This window comes from Astatotilapia calliptera, chromosome 4, assembly GCF_964374335.1.
Source record: "Astatotilapia calliptera chromosome 4, fAstCal68.1, whole genome shotgun sequence".
NCBI lineage: Eukaryota > Metazoa > Chordata > Actinopteri > Cichliformes > Cichlidae > Astatotilapia > Astatotilapia calliptera.
The window spans coordinates 28,438,602-28,459,209 of NC_137425.1; the positions used below are offsets into that span (position 1 = coordinate 28,438,602).

At 40.9% G+C, this 20,608-nt stretch overlaps 2 protein-coding genes across 3 annotated transcripts; both read left to right on the forward strand.

Moving 5' to 3' along the window:
- The first annotated feature begins 1,161 nt into the window (after positions 1–1,161).
- rab3db (RAB3D, member RAS oncogene family, b) lies at positions 1,162–14,573 on the forward strand. Of its 2 annotated transcripts, none has more exons than XM_026165889.2 (5): positions 1,162–1,524; positions 3,864–4,100; positions 9,139–9,257; positions 12,764–12,888; positions 13,046–14,573. In XM_026165889.2, the coding sequence occupies exons 2-5, from the start codon at positions 3,864–3,866 to the stop codon at positions 13,231–13,233; spliced, it is 669 nt and encodes a 222-aa protein (XP_026021674.2). In that variant the 5' UTR covers positions 1,162–1,524; the 3' UTR covers positions 13,234–14,573. The 2 variants fall into 2 exon arrangements, with proteins under 2 accessions (XP_026021674.2, XP_080157139.1); XM_080301013.1 differs by having other exon boundaries at positions 1,383–1,524; positions 3,838–4,100.
- Positions 14,574–16,020: 1,447 nt separating this feature from the next.
- Positions 16,021–20,560, forward strand: epor (erythropoietin receptor). Its single transcript, XM_026165887.2, has 8 exons — positions 16,021–16,637; positions 16,751–16,886; positions 17,150–17,316; positions 17,660–17,811; positions 17,900–18,056; positions 18,208–18,295; positions 18,428–18,515; positions 18,638–20,560. The coding sequence occupies exons 1-8, from the start codon at positions 16,532–16,534 to the stop codon at positions 19,379–19,381; spliced, it is 1,638 nt and encodes a 545-aa protein (XP_026021672.2). The 5' UTR covers positions 16,021–16,531; the 3' UTR covers positions 19,382–20,560.
- The last annotated feature ends 48 nt before the right edge of the window (positions 20,561–20,608 follow it).

Sequence of the window (20,608 nt, forward strand, 5' to 3'; positions counted from 1 at the left end):
CAGTGTGCACCAGAGAAAAAAAATGAGCAAAGCTCCACGTCTTAACTGAGATTTTGTGATAATAGCTGCTGGACATTTTTCCTGATGCCAGTGTTTGCACCATTTAGGCTCTCTTCTAATGTTGAGTATCTATTCTTATCTATCCTCCTTAACAGGTTCATTTGTATCTCTCATGTTATCGCTTATCTTATCTTATCTTATCTTATCTTATCTTATCTTATCTTGTATATAAGCTTAAAGGGTCAATCACAGGACAAAAAAGGGGATGGGGGGGGGGGGGGGGTTACAAAAATCTGCAAGCACAGGTTAGATCCCTGTATATTTAATGTGTATATCTGTCTGTCTCCCCCCCAGATGTAGTTCCTTCTGAAAGCAGAGAGCTGGTCACTTCTCTTACACTCAGCTGTACTTCACACCACCGAGCTTGCAATCCAAATGCACTTAGCTGTGGAGCCCATTACTGGTAGTTTATTTTAAAATGACACAGAAAGGCTGTGATTGTTTGGAAGGATGAATCTTGGTTACAGTGAATACTACATGGTGAACCTTTGGCTCCCCCACCCCCACTATACCTTGACAAGTCAGTCTGGCACTCAGCATAGAACCACAAAGTATCATTTTACTGGCACCAATTGAACAAAATACAACAGTAAGCTTTAAGCCTGACCACAAATAAAGCAAATAAAGATTTGCTTGTTATCCATTCATAGTAGGCTCTTGCTGTACTCCTTTAAAGGTGCTTGTACAGGGATTTATTATTCATTAAACAAAGAGGAGTTAGCTGTTTCCACCCCCAGTTCTAATCTCCATACGTGCAACAGCTGCTGGGGCAGAGTGATATTATCATCAAACTCTCTGGGGGAAAGAAAAATAACCTAAGTATCACATCTTTCACAAAAAAGGAAACAATTAATGTAAATATCACAGGGTTACACAGCGAACTGGGGGGTGTCGCCATGCTAATGCAGGGCTGCATTAGCATAGTGAAAACATAGGAGTTTTCACTGCATAGTGAAAAACATAGTGAAAACATAGGAGTAAATATAATATAATATAATATAATATAATATAATATAATATAATATTCTGAACTAACTACTGAGTCGTTCACGTCTGCGTAAGGATATTAGAAATTGCTTGTGTTGTTTATTCAGGGTGTGTGGCTCTCGCGCGTGCACTTGCGCACGCACGCTGGACAGCCCGCTCCTCCTCGCGCTGGTGGCAGACCTACACAGTGTCGTGGCGTTTAGGGTGCTTGAGTGTCCGCACCAACTCTGTCACAGCGAGAGCCGCGGCTTCAGCCCCAGCTGTCCACAAACCGAGAGCAGGTTGTAGTACGCGAACAGCGAAGCGAAGGAAAAGAAAAGTAGTTGTTGAGGAAGGGAAACAGGTCGGAGGGATATTTCAGGTGCACTTTATTAGCAGACTTTGATAGGTCGTTTGCTCCGCGTATTACCGGACGGGAGATACCAGAAGTAGAAAGGAAAACGAGTTGGACGTTTCCTTTCTTCCGCAAAAAAAGAGGTACGTTTCTCCCTTTCCCAGCTGTTTTCCTGCACAGTGCTTCCTTCATGTCCGACTACTAACTGGGAACCTTTACTAAAACTTCAATGTTTCCTGCTTTATCCCTAGGCTTTATCCTTTATCTGTGTAGGCTTATCCCTACAGAGTAATAATACACACTCTCGTTTTGCAGGAAATATGTTGACATAAACTAAGCTGTTATTTGTTTTGTTTTGTTTTCACCCAGTATCGAGATAGTACTGAAGCCTAAGCCTGAATTTTCCATCTGTGTTTGTGTCTCGGTCCTGCTCCTAATGAGAGAACAGATGTGCTGCTGCCAACTAATCGATAATGGTCATTTCCTGTTGGTTCAGGCAGACTGCTGCCTCTGGCTCAGCAAACAATGCCAGCTGAGGGATCTGGCCGCACTGCCATCAGGCTCTATATACCATAATGGCCTCTATTTGTTTTACTGGGGATAATGTCGCTCCTTTGTGCAATAAAGGAGCTCCCATTCTCATCCACTCAGCAGCTCCCTGAATGGCCAGTTTCACTTCATGGAGGATGGCTGGTCTGTGGTATGAGAGCAGGTGCTTGTCTTAGTCTTCCCAGCTGCTCACTGAGACCTGGTCCTGTGGTGATGTTTGAATAAGCTGCTTTTATTTCCTCATATTGTTCTACTTATTTCAGAGACACCATTGGGTACTTTGACCATAGAAAGAAATCTTTATAACTGTCCTGCTTTGCAATTGTCTTTTTTTTTTTAAATATCATTTGCATACCCAGAAGTAACTTGACTCTGCAGAACTGAGCAACACCACAACAGGAAAAGCACTTTAAATTCTTGTAATCTCTACAACATGTAATGAACAAGTTTTAAAGTTTTAGTTTCTTAAAAATTTATGAAACGTCAGCAAGCTTATGTGAGTCTGCTTCTGCCTGCAGGCGTTCTACACTGCACAGTAAACACAAAGTACTGCAGCCTTAAGCCGAGCTCAGTAGAGTGGAAGTTAAGACAGTTAAGAAACATCACTTTAAAATGAGTGAATCAATGTTATGTGATTTCTGAGCAGAAAAATGTACCTCAAGTTGCACAGGCATCATGTGATTCAGGGTTTCAGAGCCAGTATCCTGAGAGATTAGAAAGAATTGGGAGACGTGGTGTGGGGCCCAGGACCTTTAATACCCAGAAACACATTTTTCCATTTAAAAGGATCGTGAGAGGGTATAGCAGGTGTGCCTAGGGCTCACATTCAGCAGGAAAGAAAACTTGTTTTACTTTCACACAGTTTTACAATACAAAACCCACAGAGGCAATTTAAAATGCTCAACTGAAGTGAGGCTTAAAGTCTGGATTAACCCTCCAGCTAAACTGCAGCTACTTTTAAAAAGGTGGTCTTACACTTATATACAGACAGAGTTCTTAACAAGTGAAACACACAGACTTGTCCTCTTATGCCCTGTATGGCAATTATTCTGACAGTACAGAGTGAAGACACGCTTTCCTCCTTATTTTGTTTTCTTTAGCTCTCATGGTAGTGAGATAGATATCTGTGTTGAGCTCTGGAGACCTCCATCTGGCCAGTTAAAAGCTGAGCGTACTGACTGCCTTGACCGCTAATGGGTCTTGCGGGCAGCTGAGTCAAAGTCTGGTCTCCACGGAGACGGGTCTGACCAGAGAGAGGCACAGCTGAGCTGCAACGATTGATCTGCTGTGTGTGCGTGCGTGTGTGTGTGTGTGTCTGTTTGAATGGACGCACATGGCCAGCTCTCTGCCCTCCTCCTCCCTGTGTTTGGTTGACTGACAATAAAAGGTTTGATGGCAGGTAATCTCACACTTGCCCCAGAAGAGATTACACTGAGATTAATGGCTGTAATGAAACGATTGGACAGATGGCAGGACGTCCTGTACTTTCATTTAAAGGAAATTTTCAGGTTTTTAGTGTGTGTATAAATGGCACATCGAATGAAAATATATACAATCAGCAATTTTGTTTAGTTAAGTCACAACATCATCAAGTCAACTTCTAGTTGAAGTAGTCATTCAGCGTGCGTACATGCCAATCACTTCCTCCTCTCTGCTTCTTTAAATTAATGATGATTTCTGCTTTTCCTCAGTAGAAATCTGCAAACGAAACATTTTTCTATGTGTGTGAGAGCTGTGAACAGAGGTGTTATGTTTGTGCGTTGATTGTCTGTCCATGCAGCTGCTGCTTTGCTAGTTGTAACCACTAACCAGTGTGAGGGATGTGATAATGCAGTTGTGATGCCGTTAGTTGATTTTGGTAGGATGTTTCAAGCAAGTGCTTTAGTTTATCCTGATTTTTCACATAGACTTTGCCCTCTCGTAAATGCTCCAGATGGCATCAACTGAGTCGCGGCTCCAGCAGCAGCCCTCGCAGAAGGATGCAGCCGACCAGAACTTTGACTACATGTTCAAGCTGCTGATCATTGGCAACAGCAGCGTGGGGAAAACTTCCTTCTTGTTCCGCTATGCCGACGACTCCTTCACCTCCGCTTTCGTCAGCACCGTGGGCATTGACTTCAAGGTCAAGACTGTCTTCCGCAATGACAAGAGGATCAAGTTGCAGATCTGGGTGGGTAGATTTGAGATAAATGAGAAGTTCTCTCTGCCAAGCTACAGCATCAGTTCATTCTGCCGTTTTGTTTGCCAGAATGAAGAGGAGCTTCATGTGTACTCTGTGATAAGCTGTTGTAAATCAGAGTGGATGCTCCATACTTCTAAAGGTGTTATTGGTTTAGAACATGTTAAGTCTTTCACCTCTTACTGAACAAAAGTCTTAAAAATACATTTTTCTCAAACTGTGGTTTGGCAGTTGTGCAAGTGTACCCTGTGAATTGTGTAAATGTAAAAAGCATGACTTCCTCATGTTTTATACGCATTTATACTTCCTACCCATTATCACGCATCTGCTAAGTGTCAACATTTGTTTAAAGGAGATGGATGGTGGTGCTTACTACAGTTTTAGTTGTAGTTGTAAGCCAGGGTTTGCCTGTTTTACCTTAGATCTAGTGGTACCGTGCCTTTAAGAAAAGTTATGGTATGAATGTTTTTTGACACTTTTTTGACCACCTTTTGTATCGGTATGGTGAACGTGTTAGCCTAGAACAGGGACATCGGACTCATTTTACATCAGATTCATTTTACATCGTGGGCCATATTTTGATCTTACGTGGGCTGGACAAGTGGATCTGCCTTTTTTGTCAGTTTAACTACACATTTACATACATGCAGTTTCAACAGTATTTCTTAAGTTTTCTACATGCTAAAGAAATGCTCCTGTGGTAAATGAAAGAAATCTGTCCATACGATTTGGACTTAAGCTGTAAGAGGTAAATGTGTAAAATTACAGAAAAAGTTCTGGTAGCTCAATCTCCAGACTGTGCTGTATTTATAAAGCAGAAGGTTTCTGTCAATTAATAGAAAAATTTTTCCAAAGCCGTTTAGTGGGCCGGATTATCTTTCCCGGGTCAATTCTGGCCCAGGCCTTATGTTTGACATCACTGTCCAAGCAGATACAATTTCTACTAAATCTTAAGATAAATTTCTGGATACTTAGCTACTGTTCACATGACTGTTCACTAGCTTTAACTAACTTTATCTGCTGATTACAGTGTCACCTGGATGCCAAGGTGGAAAAGTGTTCTCTATCATGGGTTATGATGTCCTCTTCATTTAAATATAAAATGTGTTTTGACAAATTGGGCACAAATTCCTTCCTCTTTTGCTTCCAAGGTTGAGAAAGTAAGATGTATTCATTGTTTAGTTGCTGTACATTTCATGTAGACACTGATGCAATACGTTGTGTGCAGCATTTATAGCAGGCAAGGTGTTGTGATGGTGTTGTTTGTAAGTTAAACACCATCTGAAACAGTACAGTAGCTCCACAGTCACATTAGCACATAATGCTTCCTTGTTGTTGAAGTCTTCAGGTGTTGATTCAGCTGTTTTTCTGAGCTACAGTTTGTAGTATTGTTGCGTGTTGCGTTCGACAGTTGATGTTGTTGCTGTAATTCACACCACTATTCCTCTTTGCTAACTCATTTTGTCATGCATGTTTATCACACAAGATCATGATTTTGGAGAATTTGCTATCGATGCTTTTCATGAATTTGTCATTTCTTTGACGGGCAAGCAGACATTACTTCCCCTAATAGTCATACAGTTAAGATAAAAATATCAAAACACACATAATTAGATTGTGAACAGTTTGATTATTATGAATAAAACTGTTAAGCCTTACATTAATTGTATAATGTCTACTGTGGGTCAGCACTGTAGACTATAACTAAAAGATGATGCACTGTAGAGCGGATGCAAACTCCGGGAAGGTCTGAAAAGTGAAGTTGGTGAGATGGTCTTCTGAATAGAGCTGCTCGATTGTGGGGAAAAAAATCATAATTATTTTGTTCAGCATTAAGGTCTCGAATCTTTAACACAATAACTCTACATTTGAAAACTTTTTGTCAACTAAAGTCTCTCTTTCTGTCATCTTGGCCATAATCATTAGAAGTTCTAATTGTAATTTAATTTAAATGTAGTTGCACAACCCTGGCTTTCAGGAACTACTGCCGTAGTTGCAAAAAGAAGTCAAACTGAGTTGAAGTCTCTGAAAGAATAACCCTGCTTCTCGCTTGATTTATGACCTCAGTAAACACTTTCCCAATGAGTTTTCCGCCTCAGTTATTAACGTCAACACAACATTATGCTTGTTTTTTAAATTTTAGTTTATTTAGAGTAAATTACATGAAAGAGCATTTTGACAGGTCACTATTATATGAGGATCCACCCCACACTGTAACAACAGCCAAAATAGAGTTGGGGCTTCAAAAGGAACTTCAGTGGCTGACCCCACTTTTTAAACTATATGGTAACATCTGGTTAAGTCACTCAAATTTATCTGCAACATGGTGACAGGATGGCATGGGTGGATTACTAGTTTTTAAAAAATCGATGGGTAGTTGCATTATGGGAAATCTAGGATTCAGTGTTGGACCAGGGCTGGGGCAAAAAAAAAAGTCAAACTCTGTTGTTTCACCCCAGTTTCTTTTTGTTCTTCTTTTAAACTTCCACCTTCAGAGAACTATAATGGGTACCTTTAAAAGCCTGTGCCAGTTTTTGAGATGATACTTTTCCACCTTTTTACAGTTAGCAGTTGAGAAACAGCAGGAATCAGCTTCTATGATTGATCAGCCCCACTGACAGCTTTACTAACAAAGTTAACTTTGGAATGGGCTTTCATATTGTACTATAAGGTGTATCCTGGCAGCTCACCTTCCCTCACACTATGCTACAAATCCTGTCTATATACATTGTTTAGGCTGATCAAACAGATGATTCATTCAAACCAGCAATCTGTGAGCCACTGTATGATCCACAAACAGTGACCCGAATGAATCAGCAGCCGAGAGGAGCCCACACCAAAACACACAGTCACCTAGTGTGTGAATGTGTGTGTGTGAATGGGTGGATGACTGGTTGTGTAAAGCGCTTTGGGGTCCTTAGGGACTAGTAAAGCGCTATACAAATACAGGCCATTTTTACCATTTACTAAAACTGTGTCTCTTATAAATTACATGCAGTGTTAGTGGTGTTAGTCTAACAGCTGATCAGGAGGGAGAAAAAAAACAGCAGTAACTAACTTGACTGTGCACTTTGTATTCAATAATTAGAGGACATTGTTATGGGGTTCTACAGAAGCAGCAGTACTGATGGTGCTGTTGGATGACAAAGAAACCTGGTATTTCCTAAACTCAGGAAGCAGAGGAAGTTCCTTATCAGCGTCTCACTGAGCCATAGCGAAGATCGACTGCGAACTCAGTAGTGTATTTAAAGGGTGTGGGAGCAGCAGGCATGTCTTAAAACAAGCACTCTCTTACATCGTGTTAATATTTAACTCTGTAATAATTCAGGAATGCTAAATTAAAGTTGGCTACCTAACATAAGAGAATTCACCAGAGCCTTTGACAAAGAGAGTTGCAGATTAAGCCATTGTGCCAGCTGCCAGCCTCACTGTGTGTATCATGGAAAGTAGTCTGATAACGCACCACGTGGCCCTTGCACAGTGCATGAACATACAGGAACTCATGTACAATATGAACACACTGTGCACACACACTGTGTACATCCCTGCTCTCATGTCATGGAAATAAATTTCCTTTCTTTAAGCAAACACACACACCTTTTGCACATTTAGCACTACACAGCCGCACATATGCCCGGGCGTGCTATCCCTGGGGATGATGTCCTGTGTGTGCCACTGCTTCATGCCGGTCGCTTATATAAACGCAGGTGACGCATGTTTAAAGATCAGGGTCCCAGAGACGTCAGAGCTTCTGATTGTGCACAAGCCTAATTTAAACTCCTCCCTATCTGTCATCGCATATATGCACACGAGGGAGCAGCTTTTGTTTGGGGTTTATTGTAGCAACCTTGGAGACTGACTGTTTGGTTAGTAATGCTATTATGCTGCCAAATATTTGATCATCCCTTCGTGGATGAGATAAAGATGGACCTGGGATATATCACACGTTACTGAAACAAAAATAAACTCTGACAGAGCAGGCTCTGGAAAGATTAAAGAATAAAGCTTGAGCACTCTGCTCGCGGGATTTTACCAGCAGACTGCCCTCTGTGTTGGTTGTTTTCGTAAAGTGAGAAGGATCGCTCTGGTTGTCCACCTAGAGCAGTCCTAGCTGTAATGGAACATTCATAACCTTCAATGCCCTCTGGTTACCTGGACAACCCACTCTTCCTCCTCATCAAAATGAGGAAAACATCAGACACACACAGGCCCCTGATGCAAATTAAGGACTTTAGAAAGGTTACCAGGTAACCACGAGAGTGGCGGCGAGATAATCAACCAACTCACTCTACCTTTTTGATATTTTATGCTTTAATTGTCCAATAAATAAACTGAGCCGTTGGCTGTGATATTACACAGCCTCCAGGTGGTTAGTAATCCAAGCCACAAGTCCCGGTGTGATGAGAAATGATTGTGGCAGGAGCTCGTATCTAAATGCCATCTTCCCCTGGACTGTGTGGTGCAGAGAAATGGCATTTTGAAGCAATGCAGCCAGTTGGTTTGGAAGAAAAAAACTATATGAAGGTCTCACAGAGTGCAGCAGAGCCTTGACCTACCCTGATATTTACCAGTACATGTCTAATAAAACCAAATACAAATCTGACTTGAATTTAACTTAAAAACAATTGAAAAGAACTTACCTAACCAGTACTAACAAGAATCATCAAAGCTGGTGAAACTAGGAGTACTAGTAGCATCATTACATGAAAAATAACCCTATCCCCACCTTCTGCTTAAAATAGCCATCCCTGCAAGATATTTCTAAATTATAGGATGTAAATGCAATTATAGGGCATTAATGCTGTAATGGATGACTGTCAAACTTGCTCTACTTGGACTGTGTAGTGTCAAGTCAAAGCTGACACCTTAGATAACTGTTACTTGGAAAGAGTCCAGGGTTAGTGTTGGCAATACTGCCCCCTTGTGGTTTAAAATCATATACTGGAGATTTTTAACCTTAAAAATGTAAAGTGAATGAAGCAGATAGAATGAAGTATTTCATGGACTGTGTATTTTTGTATAATTGCAGGACACGGCAGGGCAAGAACGCTATCGCACCATCACCACAGCCTACTACAGAGGAGCCATGGGCTTCCTGCTCATGTATGATATCACTAACCAGGACTCCTTCAACGCAGTTCAGGACTGGTAAGTGTGGAATGAGTGAAAAGCTTTACTATTAATACTGTCTACATTAGATTATGTATTTGTAATTTTGTTTTATCTAAAAAAAACAATTAAAAAAATACATTCTCGAGTATTTTATCTAAAGTGTGAAGTTGATGCCAGTTGATGGAACATGAAGGGGTTTTTGGTATGTTAGTGCCATCATGTGGTCAGTTGTGAACTGAGACGTAAACGTGACATCCCTGTTCTTCTTTGTCCTTTTTATATACAGTTAGAGCAATAATATATTGTACAAAGTTAAGTAGTTTTATCTCTGTACACAGCCACAGTGGAAACAATCAAGATATGACTGAAGTGCAGATTTTCAGCTTTAATTGAAAGAAATGAACAAACAAAATCTTTAATGGTTTAATAGTAACGTGACTTATAATGAGGCCCAAAGATGGTGCCATTGATGTCAGTGCAAGTGAGGGAGGCCATCAAAAGGCAGAAAAATAAAAGTAAACCTATCGCTGAGACAGCACTATTTTAGGAGGAGCCATTCTTCAAAATAATGAATGCAGTGGCCGCCTCAGCAATACCAAAAAGCCTGAAAGACAACAGAAGACAAAATACATGATTGGAGAGTTCTTTTCACAATTAAGAAAAACAGCCTCTCAACATCTAACCAAGTTAAAAACACTCTTGAGAAGGTATCATTGTCAAGGTCTACAATCAATCCTTTGTGAATGTACATATAGAAGGTATCTAACAAGTCCTTTTATATTTACATTCACGAAGGGTGAATGTGAATATAGAACTTCCTGTTCGTCTCAAGAAGAGGAAGTTCAAAAGAACATCTAAAAAATCTAAAAAAAGTCTGTGCAGTTCTGAAAATAATTCTCTGAACAGATGAAACCAAGATGAACGTACCAGAATAATGGAAAGAGAAAAGTGTGGAGAAGGAGAAAACTGCTCATGATCTGAAGCATACCACAAAGAAATTGGAGATACTTCAAATGCCAAGTCAGTCACATGATCTCAACCTAGCAGAGCGCTTCCCAGTTATTAACTTAAAATTTGAATGCAGAATGATCCACAAAGAGCAGCTGAAGGTGGCCGCAGTAAAGGCAGCATCTGGTGACATCCATGGGTTCTAGACTTCAGGTGTCACTGTCTGAAAAGGATTTTCAACAAAGTTTAAAAAAGTCTTTATATTTAAATTCATGTTAGTTTGTCCCATTCATTTTGAACATCTGAAAACAATGTATTGTGTATAAAAAATAGCTGAGTTATAGGTGGAAGTCTGCAGTTCAATCATATCTTGATCATTTAACACCCACTGCAATGGTGTATGTGGGCAAACTTCAAATTTGTGTCACTGTCTAACAAGGTATGGACCTCAATGTATTTTTTTTGCCAGATTTCCCAAAGAGTTTAGTGAATCTACAGCAAATATGCTACTTATCATATTTGGATGATTCTAAATAAAAATGTTTATTTAAAAACACTCAACAGCACTGGATAGCTGGTTTTTACCCCTCAGCCGTAATGTCGTCACCCTGACGTAGACACTGAAGTTTGTGAACTTTAGAACAAAGGGATGTAGGAGTTTCAAATTGATACCGTAGGTATATCTACTAAAAATCTCAAAACAGTTCAAAATCAGTGATCCCAGCGTCAAGATCAGTGGGCAGAGGACAAGTTTTCTGAAAATGTTGTGAATGCGATAATTTGAGAAGGACGTCACCCAGGATTTAGAAATTGATTCCATAAATGTATCTAGTAGGAGCCTGAGGGGTGAACCCCCTGCAGGGGGTTTAGATTCTTGTGGTTTGGAGTTGCAGCCCAAATTAGATGAGAAATGCATTGCCGTGCTATATTAATGCAAGAATTTGTAAATAATGTACAATAAAGTCTATATTTAACTGAAAGTAGTACAAAGTACAGTAGACAATACAAAAAGTACAAAGACAACATATAAACTGTTGAAACTGAGAAATCATATAGCTTTTAGAAAAAAAAATGCTCATTGGAGATGAGATGAGATGAGAGACCAGTAATGTATTTGAAATGCATTTCAAATACATTTCAAATGCATTTTAAAAAACGTCATTAACAACAGGCATAACTAGGAGTTTAACTCTATGATCTCAGGAACAATTCTGAATACTATTCTCTGTGAACACAATTCTTCACTGCGTCCTTATATGCAGTTTAATCTCTGTCATGCAGCTGGCAGGTGATTGGCCTAAACCTCTTCAGGGCAGTCTGAGGTCAAGTGGAAAACTGTTCTGTGACTGATGATTCAAAATGTGGGAATCATGGATGCCACGTCCTCAGACTAAAGAGGGTTGGGACTGTGTGGGTTGGTATCAGGGACATGTCACATAATCAATACATTTGGTGCATTATAAAATGAAAACTTTTGTGCAGTTGGAATCCTTTACCAAGAAAGAAGAGAAAACATTTAGCTTTCAAAACAACAGTTTTATTGACACTAGGAAAAACTCACCCTATATATCTTTTTTCTTCTTTATTCAAAACAAGAATGATTAGCAAAAAGCACAAAATATTTAAAATGAAAAATTTTAGATAAAATGTAGTATTACTTGCTGAAGGGTTCATTCAGTCGTGATGGTTGCTAAAATGTCTTTGGCTTTGGGCGCTGGCGACCCAACACTGCATTGGCAAGGAGATAACAGAATGAAAAGGATGTATATGAAGATGTAAAACAGTGGGGTTTATAATAAATCGTTTTTTTTAACATATAGATATTAATAGTTGTTGTATATGTAACAATGTTTTGCATATACAATGGTCCCTCGGTAAAACGCGGTTCACCTCGCTGTTTCGCAGATTTTATTTTTGTGTGTGTGTGCAATTTTGCATACCTTTTTACAGCGCATTGTGTTCTGCATCCTGATTGGCTGTTGACTATTTTCAGTTGATCTCGTGCCGTGTCTCCTGCACAGTACAGAATGCGTTCAGCTTGTCAAATTTACATAAATCTTCGATCGCTAGCAACATGACTCTGAAGTGCTGTACTGTGTGTTTGTAAGTTTTCTCCCCAACAAACACAACAATGTCGACGAGACGTCATCACCTGCGGGTGCCTTTGGTTTCATTCTATAATACTGGACTTATTTGTCTGCAAGGTTTGAACTTCGAGTGTTTAAACAAGAAAGAAAAGTGAAAATGCCTGTCTGAGAAAACTGTCTAAAGTGTGTAGTGAGGGGTTTTACAGCCTTAAAACATCTATAATACAGGCCATTTACCATAATAATTGTAAAAAATAAAGTTGGCTACTTCGTGGATTTCACCTATCACGGGTTATTTTTAGAACGTAACTCCCGCGATAAACGAGGGACCACTGTATGTTATTCTGATTGGCTTACCCGTTAAGAGATACAGTTCATGCACACATATGTATATACATATGCTTTGATCATTATAGTAAGAATAGTTTAATCAGAGTGTCCTATATATATGCATTTTTTTTCTGCTGTTAATCATGTAGACTTTGCAACTCTGGTTTTGTCTTTCAGGGCAACACAAATCAAGACATACTCGTGGGACAATGCTCAGGTGATCCTGGTTGGTAACAAGTGTGACCTGGAGGATGACAGGCTTATACCCACAGAGGATGGCCAGCGACTGGCTGAGGAGCTAGGTAAAAGCCGTTAGTGTCACAGTGTTATTTCTTTTTAGCTTAGAGTCTGCAGACACGTTTGACTTGTCTTTTTTGTAGATTCTGACATTAGTACATCTATTTTTCATAGCAGATGAATTGAAATACCATTTAGCTTTTTGACTTTGCTTCATGTCAGGTTTTCAGTTCTTTGAGGCCAGTGCCAAGGACAACATCAACGTCAAGCAGGTGTTTGAACGTCTAGTGGATGTTATCTGTGAGAAGATGAACGAGAGCATGGAAGGAGACGCCAACCTCATAGCCAACCACAGCAACCAGGGCCTTAAAGACTCACCTTCAGAGAGCCACGGGGGCTGTGCTTGCTAAACCATCTGCCTTCTTAGTCTCCCAACACACACACACACACACACACACACACACACACACACACACACACACTGAAGAATAACTTGTCTGTGCCTCAACCATGAAAAGTGCCGCACCTCCCCTTTCACTTGAGCCATACCGAGCTCTGCCCCATCCACGCAGCACAGATAATCTTCAGCACATCCTCCTCCTCCTCAGACCTGTCTTTCCTTCGAAGAGACCCACTCTGTCACTTTCTTTCTCTTAAGGGAGACTTTAAGCCTGCAGACTTTAAGCCGCCACATACACCTCTTTGACTGCTGTAGCCCCATTAACTACCACGTGAAATCTAGTGAAACATTTATTCAGTGCATTCAGTTTTCTTAGACAAATATTTTTATAGACAGCAACAAGCTAGCTATCAGTTTATCTTGAAATTTTTGATTTGATCGATGAACTGTTTAAATGTGTTATACTGTAGAAACCAGTAATGTCAAGTTCCAATAGGACTTGTCTTCGGTCTAATATTTATTAAGGTATTGATTTCTGATGGATTTTAGCAGCTCCGAGACGTTTTGTGCTTAATGAGTCTTGTCCAGGATGCTGACCTCTAGGGACTGATTAAAGGAAGGAAACATGAAGGAGTCTTGCACAGCGTGCTGAAAGTTTTCAGCATTGCCAACCCTCAAGGGCAAGTTTGACAAGAACTTTTGCTTTCTTGTCAGGAGTAAAAAAAAAAAAAAAAAGTACCACTGCTGCATATGGTAAGTAAAACTACTGCCTAGAGCTGGTTAACTTAGCCAAGCATAAAGACATCGATATACTAAACTTCATATTCAAAACATACTTAGACTCACTTAGAATATAGTAAGTCAGTAGAAGCGTAATAACTACTGTACAAACACGTGTGACCAGTCTACTCCAGTCTAGAGCTTCCCTTCACCTCTTCTTCTTGCTGTTTACTAAATGTCAGGTCTGCCACACAGTGTGATGTACTAGTGTCAGCAAGCCCCTCATGTGACATGTCCTCTGTCCGCCTTCTGTCTCACACACACAAACACACACATACTGCTCCCTTAACTGTAGCATGGTACTGTGTTTAGTAGGTGAGCAGTTACAATGTGGTGAATTATCTTTTTTTCCCTTTGTTTGTTACTGACACGACTGTTTTCAAGAAGTGCAGCACATTATGTGTGTTTGTGCCCAGAAAGGGGGACAACCACTGATCTGTGAGGACGATAAGTCCGGACACCAACCGTGCTGTTGCAACTATCAGGAGGAACAGTGAGCCGGTGCAGAGCATCACTTTATTCCCCATTACTGTTATAAATCAATGTGAATAAAATGCAGTTTTAGAATGACTCCACATAATTGTATTTTATACATCTTGTTTTGTTCCTGCTGTTTGGACAAGATTTCAGTGTTGAAAGGTCAGTTTGACCCTCCTGAAAACGTCATCCTGATGGGAAAGATTGAAATTTGGAGCGTCTTTTGGATTTCACCACAAATCAGGGATGGGAATACAAGAATTGTGTGTTGTTGTTTTGCAGACTGTTGACTGTCAGTTAGTATTAACCATAGCCTCTGTACAGCGATAGCAGCCTCACACTGCTAACTGCTGGTCAGCCCACTCCCTGCTACTGTACGAGCCTGCGGCCACTTATCGCTCGTGTCAGCATGTGCTGCTGAATAGTGATATAGTTTGACAGGTATTAGATGTTATCATATCACGTGTCTGTGGCATGCTGCGCTTTGATGCAGGGGTCTAAAATAGGGAAGTTGTGTGCAAGATCAGTAATTCATAACACTATTTGTATTATATCATGCAGTTTTGCAGTGTATTAAAATGGCATGCAAAAACCATGTTTCTCTTACTGAGCTTCTGATGGGGACTGCTGCTTGAAACATGCTGTTCTGCTCTGTCCACTGATATCACATTTTAGTTCAGCAGGTATCTGCCATTGTGCTCAGACGCTCTTGTGCAAACAGGTTTGAACCTCAGCTTTTAGTCCTAGAGATGTTCTTTCTTTCTTATGCTTATGGCATATATATTTTAATGTCTTACATTCCTGATTGATAGCTTTCTAAAAGATGGGAGATTAGACCCTTTGTGCTGTTTACTATATATTCTGAATGTGCAGGGTGAACCCATTGTTTGGAAAGAAAAAAGTGCATCTTGTAAACAAGGACAAATGTAGAAATCTGTTTATGAAAATAAAGAATATATTCACTACAAAAAAGACGGGGGGGAGCACAATAGTCTCTTCAGCTCATAAATGAGTTCTGAAACCTGCACACGTGTCTTTGCGGTCATGGCTACATCTAAGGTTTAATTTATGACCAGGAATCACACATCCTAACCCCAAACATCTGTTTTATCTGAAGAAACAGAGAAACCACATTCTGTCCTTGTCCTCCGCAACAATACAGATGTCTTCTTCCTGCCATAAGACACAACTTCCCTTCCCTATGCAAGGGAGGCCTCTGCTTCTAAATAGAATTCTCACTTAGCTGACTGGAAGGGATGTGAAACTGAAGTGAGCAAATGTATGCAAATGTGTCATTATTTAAACAAAACGTAGCTCTTTACGTCGGTGCCCATCTCACAGTCATCATACTGCCCTTTGTAAGTGATGTAAACACGTGCTGAATTGCATTTAAACTGACGGGGATGGGCTGAGACTACTTATCTTGGGTGAAGAAACAGGGCTGTCTGCACCTCTGATAATACTAGCCAAACCAAGAAAACACGGGGGTGCAGTGAGTAGATAAGGAACCGTTTAGGCCTGCTTCGTACAGAGTGTGAGTGGGTACTCAGCGGTTTCTGTTACATGAGCACATGCAGGAATGAAACTGTCCCAGGAGACAGCAGGGGACTACAGACCACCTCCTCGGGCCAGTCAGTGTTTGCGCACCATTTCCTCAAAAAGGGCTGTTATCTATCTATCCATCTAAATAACCATCTATCTATCGATCGAACTCTCTATCTGCGCGCCTTTACGCAATACAGATCTCAGACGTCGCAAACATGTTGTAAACATCAATGAGCGCGTGATTCCCGCCCACCATGCCAAAAAGTTCTGAAAGACTTTATTTGCCCCACCTCTTCTGTTCTCACTCAAGGAGAAAGTAAACAGCTCGGCGTATAAGCACCTTATCGCTCACGAGCAGGCGCGTAATAACCGCGCAGCGCTATGCATGGTAACGAAACACAAAACAAGCGAGGAGAGAGCTGCGGCAGATGTGTTTGTGGCAGGTTGTTTTCCGGTGATGCAGGTGGACAATAGAGGGCCGAGGTCGTTCTGTTCCCCGAGAAGACATGATGACATGTGAGATTCTGAGTAGACTGTTGGCACTTTGCGCGATAGCCTGCATCGCGCGAGCGGGTTCCACCCTCCAAGACGCTCGAGATTTCGAGGAGAAAGGTAAGGCATCTTTTGGTTTTGTTTTTTTTCTGGAACTTTTCAGGAAGGCGTTAGTGTGCTCCTATCATGCCATTTCACATAGTGCTCTCACATTTCCAATTTGCCACCCTCAGTGTCCATTCTCCTGAAAGAAGAACCAGAAACCCCCAAATGCTTTGCTGAAGGGAGGAAGGACTTCACGTGCTTCTGGGAGGAAGATGAGGAGAGAGCTGGCTCTGTGCATCAGTACTCCTTTACATACACCTACCAGTAAGTCACACTTATTATTAGATAAAATGAGTCTATGTGGTGATTTTTCCTTTTATCTCTTTTCATATTACACAACCTACAATGAAAGTATTTCAGGGTGGTTTCAGGAGATACCCCTTATACTTTTTTAGGTTTTTTTTTTACCGCTTCAGTTCCAGAGCCTATTATTAAAAAATAATCCAAATGCTTGATTTGTTTACAAAACAAAAACTAAAATACAATATTATTATCACAATGTTCCCATTTTCCTCTATCCTGAGCAGAAATGAAAACAGCAGCAGGTGCCCCCTCAGTGCCGTCCCTGCAGCAGGTGGGAAAATGCTGATTGTATGCCATCTGAACCGAATTCAGATGTTTGTCCAAATGGACATCCAAGTTCATCGGGAGGGAATACTGATACACAATCGCAGCCTCCTCATCGAACTCGTCTGTAAGTGATGTTTTTTTTCTGCAAACGGTGCTCCTGCCAACAACTTCTGCAAAGCTTAGCACTAGATTAATGCTTTTTAAATACGTTTTTAAGTATTTGTGCCTTACATTCTGCACTAACATGGTTCAAAGTGATGGTTAAAGGGGCTATGCACCTGCTGAGTGCCTAAAAACAAAATTGTGTACTGTAGGTTGAAATAACTGCCATCATCTGCCCATTTCTACTAAGTATGCATGCAGCATTGCATCAAGGTACCTATAGATTGAGGGGAAGTGTTTCAAAGTGAGACTTTGCAGGGAACAGTCTTCCCTTAACTGCTATGCAACTCTATGTCTGTGTGCAGTTCTTCTGGATCCTCCTGCTAATGTAACAGTGAGCAGCACAGGTCAGCAAGGCCAGCTGAATGTCAGCTGGGTGCCACCTCCTCTGAAGTACATGGATGACAGCATGATGTATGAGGTCTTCTATTCTCTGGCTGACAGCCACATTGGGCAGGTAAAGCAGCCTCACCCATTTGAACATTAAACTCTGAGCAGCAGGTTTAATGATGGCCGCACATGGACTTTTTGGGGCTTTTTTGCAGGTTGAAGTGGCCCGGGCATGCTCAGAATATATCTTGAGAGGCCTGCAGTTCAGTAGAAAGTACAAGGTTCAAGTCCGTGTAAAACTGGATGGAGTTAGCTACAATGGCTACTGGAGTGCTTGGAGTGACCCAGTGTTCATGGAAACTCTTCCTACAGGTGGTTATTCACATCAAAATGCATAACAAAAATGTATTATGTACCCCAAAAGCACTGGCAACTCATGAAAGGGACTAAATGATGCCATGGGTTTTTTTTTTTACCGTATTCAGTGATCTAACACACATTGATCATTCTGTTCCTCCCCTAGAATTTGATCCACTCATCATCTCCCTGACGCTCATCATCTCTTTCATCTTCATTGTCCTGTGTCTTGCTATGCTCCTGTCCCATCATAGGTCAGTCAGCCTGGCCCACACAAACAGATTGCTTACTGTCTGGTCTCAAAAAATGTCCTTCAAGAATTTTAAGTGGCAATAACAGAAAACACAAGTTGTGAAATATATCTTAAGAGTCTGTTCCTTTTCTAGGTTCCTTATAAAGAAGATTTGGCCAGCTATTCCAACTCCTGACAGCAAATTTCAGGGTCTTTTTACCATTTATGGTGGGAACTTTCAGGTAAGAAAAATATTAAGAGTCTACAGCCATGCAGACTGAGCCTTAGCCTGGCACAATGACACTTTAAGCTTAATGTAACATGCTCACATCAACACCATCATATTCTTTTTGTTTTTCTATAGGAGTGGTTAGGGCAAACCAATGGAGGTTTGTGGTTGACGCCAGCTTTCATCTACTCAGAAGAATGCCCCTCTCCTCTGGAAGTACTCTCAGAACTGAGCCTATGCCCCTCACTGCCCTCTCCACCTCTGCCACCCAAGGCCTCTAGAGCTTTGAGTGCAGTCAGGAATGAGGGCAGGGAATTGAGGAATGGGGTTGAAGAGAGAGCACTGTTGGTAAAAGACAATTTAGATGGCGAGACAGATGGGGAAAGAGCCGCACCGCACCACCACTGGTTACTGGACCGCTTGCGGGCACTCCACCAGCACCAGGTTCCCTGCTCGCAGTCTTCTCTGCTGGAGTCTCAAGACACCTACGTCACCCTCAGTGCCAACAACAATAGTAACGATGAGCGCGTGGATAGCAACCTTGAGGAAGCCTTGCCCCTTGAGGCTCTTTTTCCCTCTGGAAATACAGCATTGTGTGAATCTCACTCTGACCTGGGATCAGCGCCTCAAAGCTCTGGATCAGGTTGCATTTCTTCCCAGTCCAGTTTTGAGTACCCAAACCATGCCTGGATGGCCAAGGGCCCCGGGTACACCTACATGGCAGTGGCAGACTCTGGGGTCTCTATGGACTATAGCCCCATGAGCAGAGTTGATGAAAATGGAAAAGTGCCCGTCTACACTAACGAGTACAAGAACATGATCCCTGCTCACAGGAAACCCTTCTTGGTGAGGCAGTACCCTGTCCATGGTGATGGCTGAGAGGAAGCTAAACTGTTTTAAAACAGACTCTGTAAGGGAATTTGGATATTCACCCAAGGCAACATGGCTTCCCATCAACTGTTACAAAAGTAACTGGGGAGGTGACTGACACCACAGTGTAAGCTAAAGAACTCTGTACAGGACACTGAGGGATTGAACTTCTTGAGTTTCTCCACCATGAAGAATTTTGTAAAGCTTCATGTTAAGGCATACATATTGACCATTAACAGGTTTCTTATTAGCATGCATACTGGTAGCAGACTGGTTTTTTATTAGTCACTATAAAGCACTTTCTGATGCTGCAGTCTGCACCATATTCTACAAATATAATTAATTTGCTATCTAATTACTGTTCATTGATGGTAAATAAGGAAGTAGTTATTCATAACCTATTGCCAATATAATAGCAGTTTTCCTTTTATAGCATTTAATAAATACGGGGTATTCTTGTGAAAGACTGCACAAAAGTAAGTGTTAATAGTGTTAAAAAACCTGTAGGTTCACAGAGGTGCAAAGGAGCAAGAAGTACAAACTTGGCACAGCTAACACCATTCTCCTTATTAATTGATAGCATACTTTTGTTTTCATATCATGTTTAAGGTATAGAATAAATGTACTGCTTTAACTAAATTTTATAATTTTCAGCTGATAGAGCTTTTATTTTTCTCAGCATGTGGCACCGTTTAGCACCCTAATTCACACATCACAAAAGCTACACAGACAAAAATGAACTTGCTTAAAGCAGTTCATGCTGCTTGGTTAGAGCAGCATTCTCTATATAATGCTTTCCGTGCAGCATAACAGAATTTTAGGTGAACAAAGCAGTAGGAGTTATGTCTTCTTGTTAGAAGTAATGCGACTTTCACATTTTTTACATTGTTATAAAGTCAAACTTCAAGTTTCGGCAATCTTTGATAAATTGTATCATTACCGACATTAAACTGTGAAATAGCACCTACGTACTCAATCATCCAATTACCAGAAGAAACTTTGTACAAACATCATCATTGTGCAAGAACAAGCTCGTCATCACAGCTGTTGCTACTTAATTTTTCATCATCACTGCTGTGAAAAAGAAAGTTGTGTTGTTTTTTTTCAAACTCAGATTACTCAGCATCAAGTGTATATTATTCCAAAACGACAAATAAACTTAGCTTGGCTAACATTTGCTAAAATCTATAACGCTCTCTGTCTTTTTAAAAATAATTATGGCAAATCTGGCAGCCA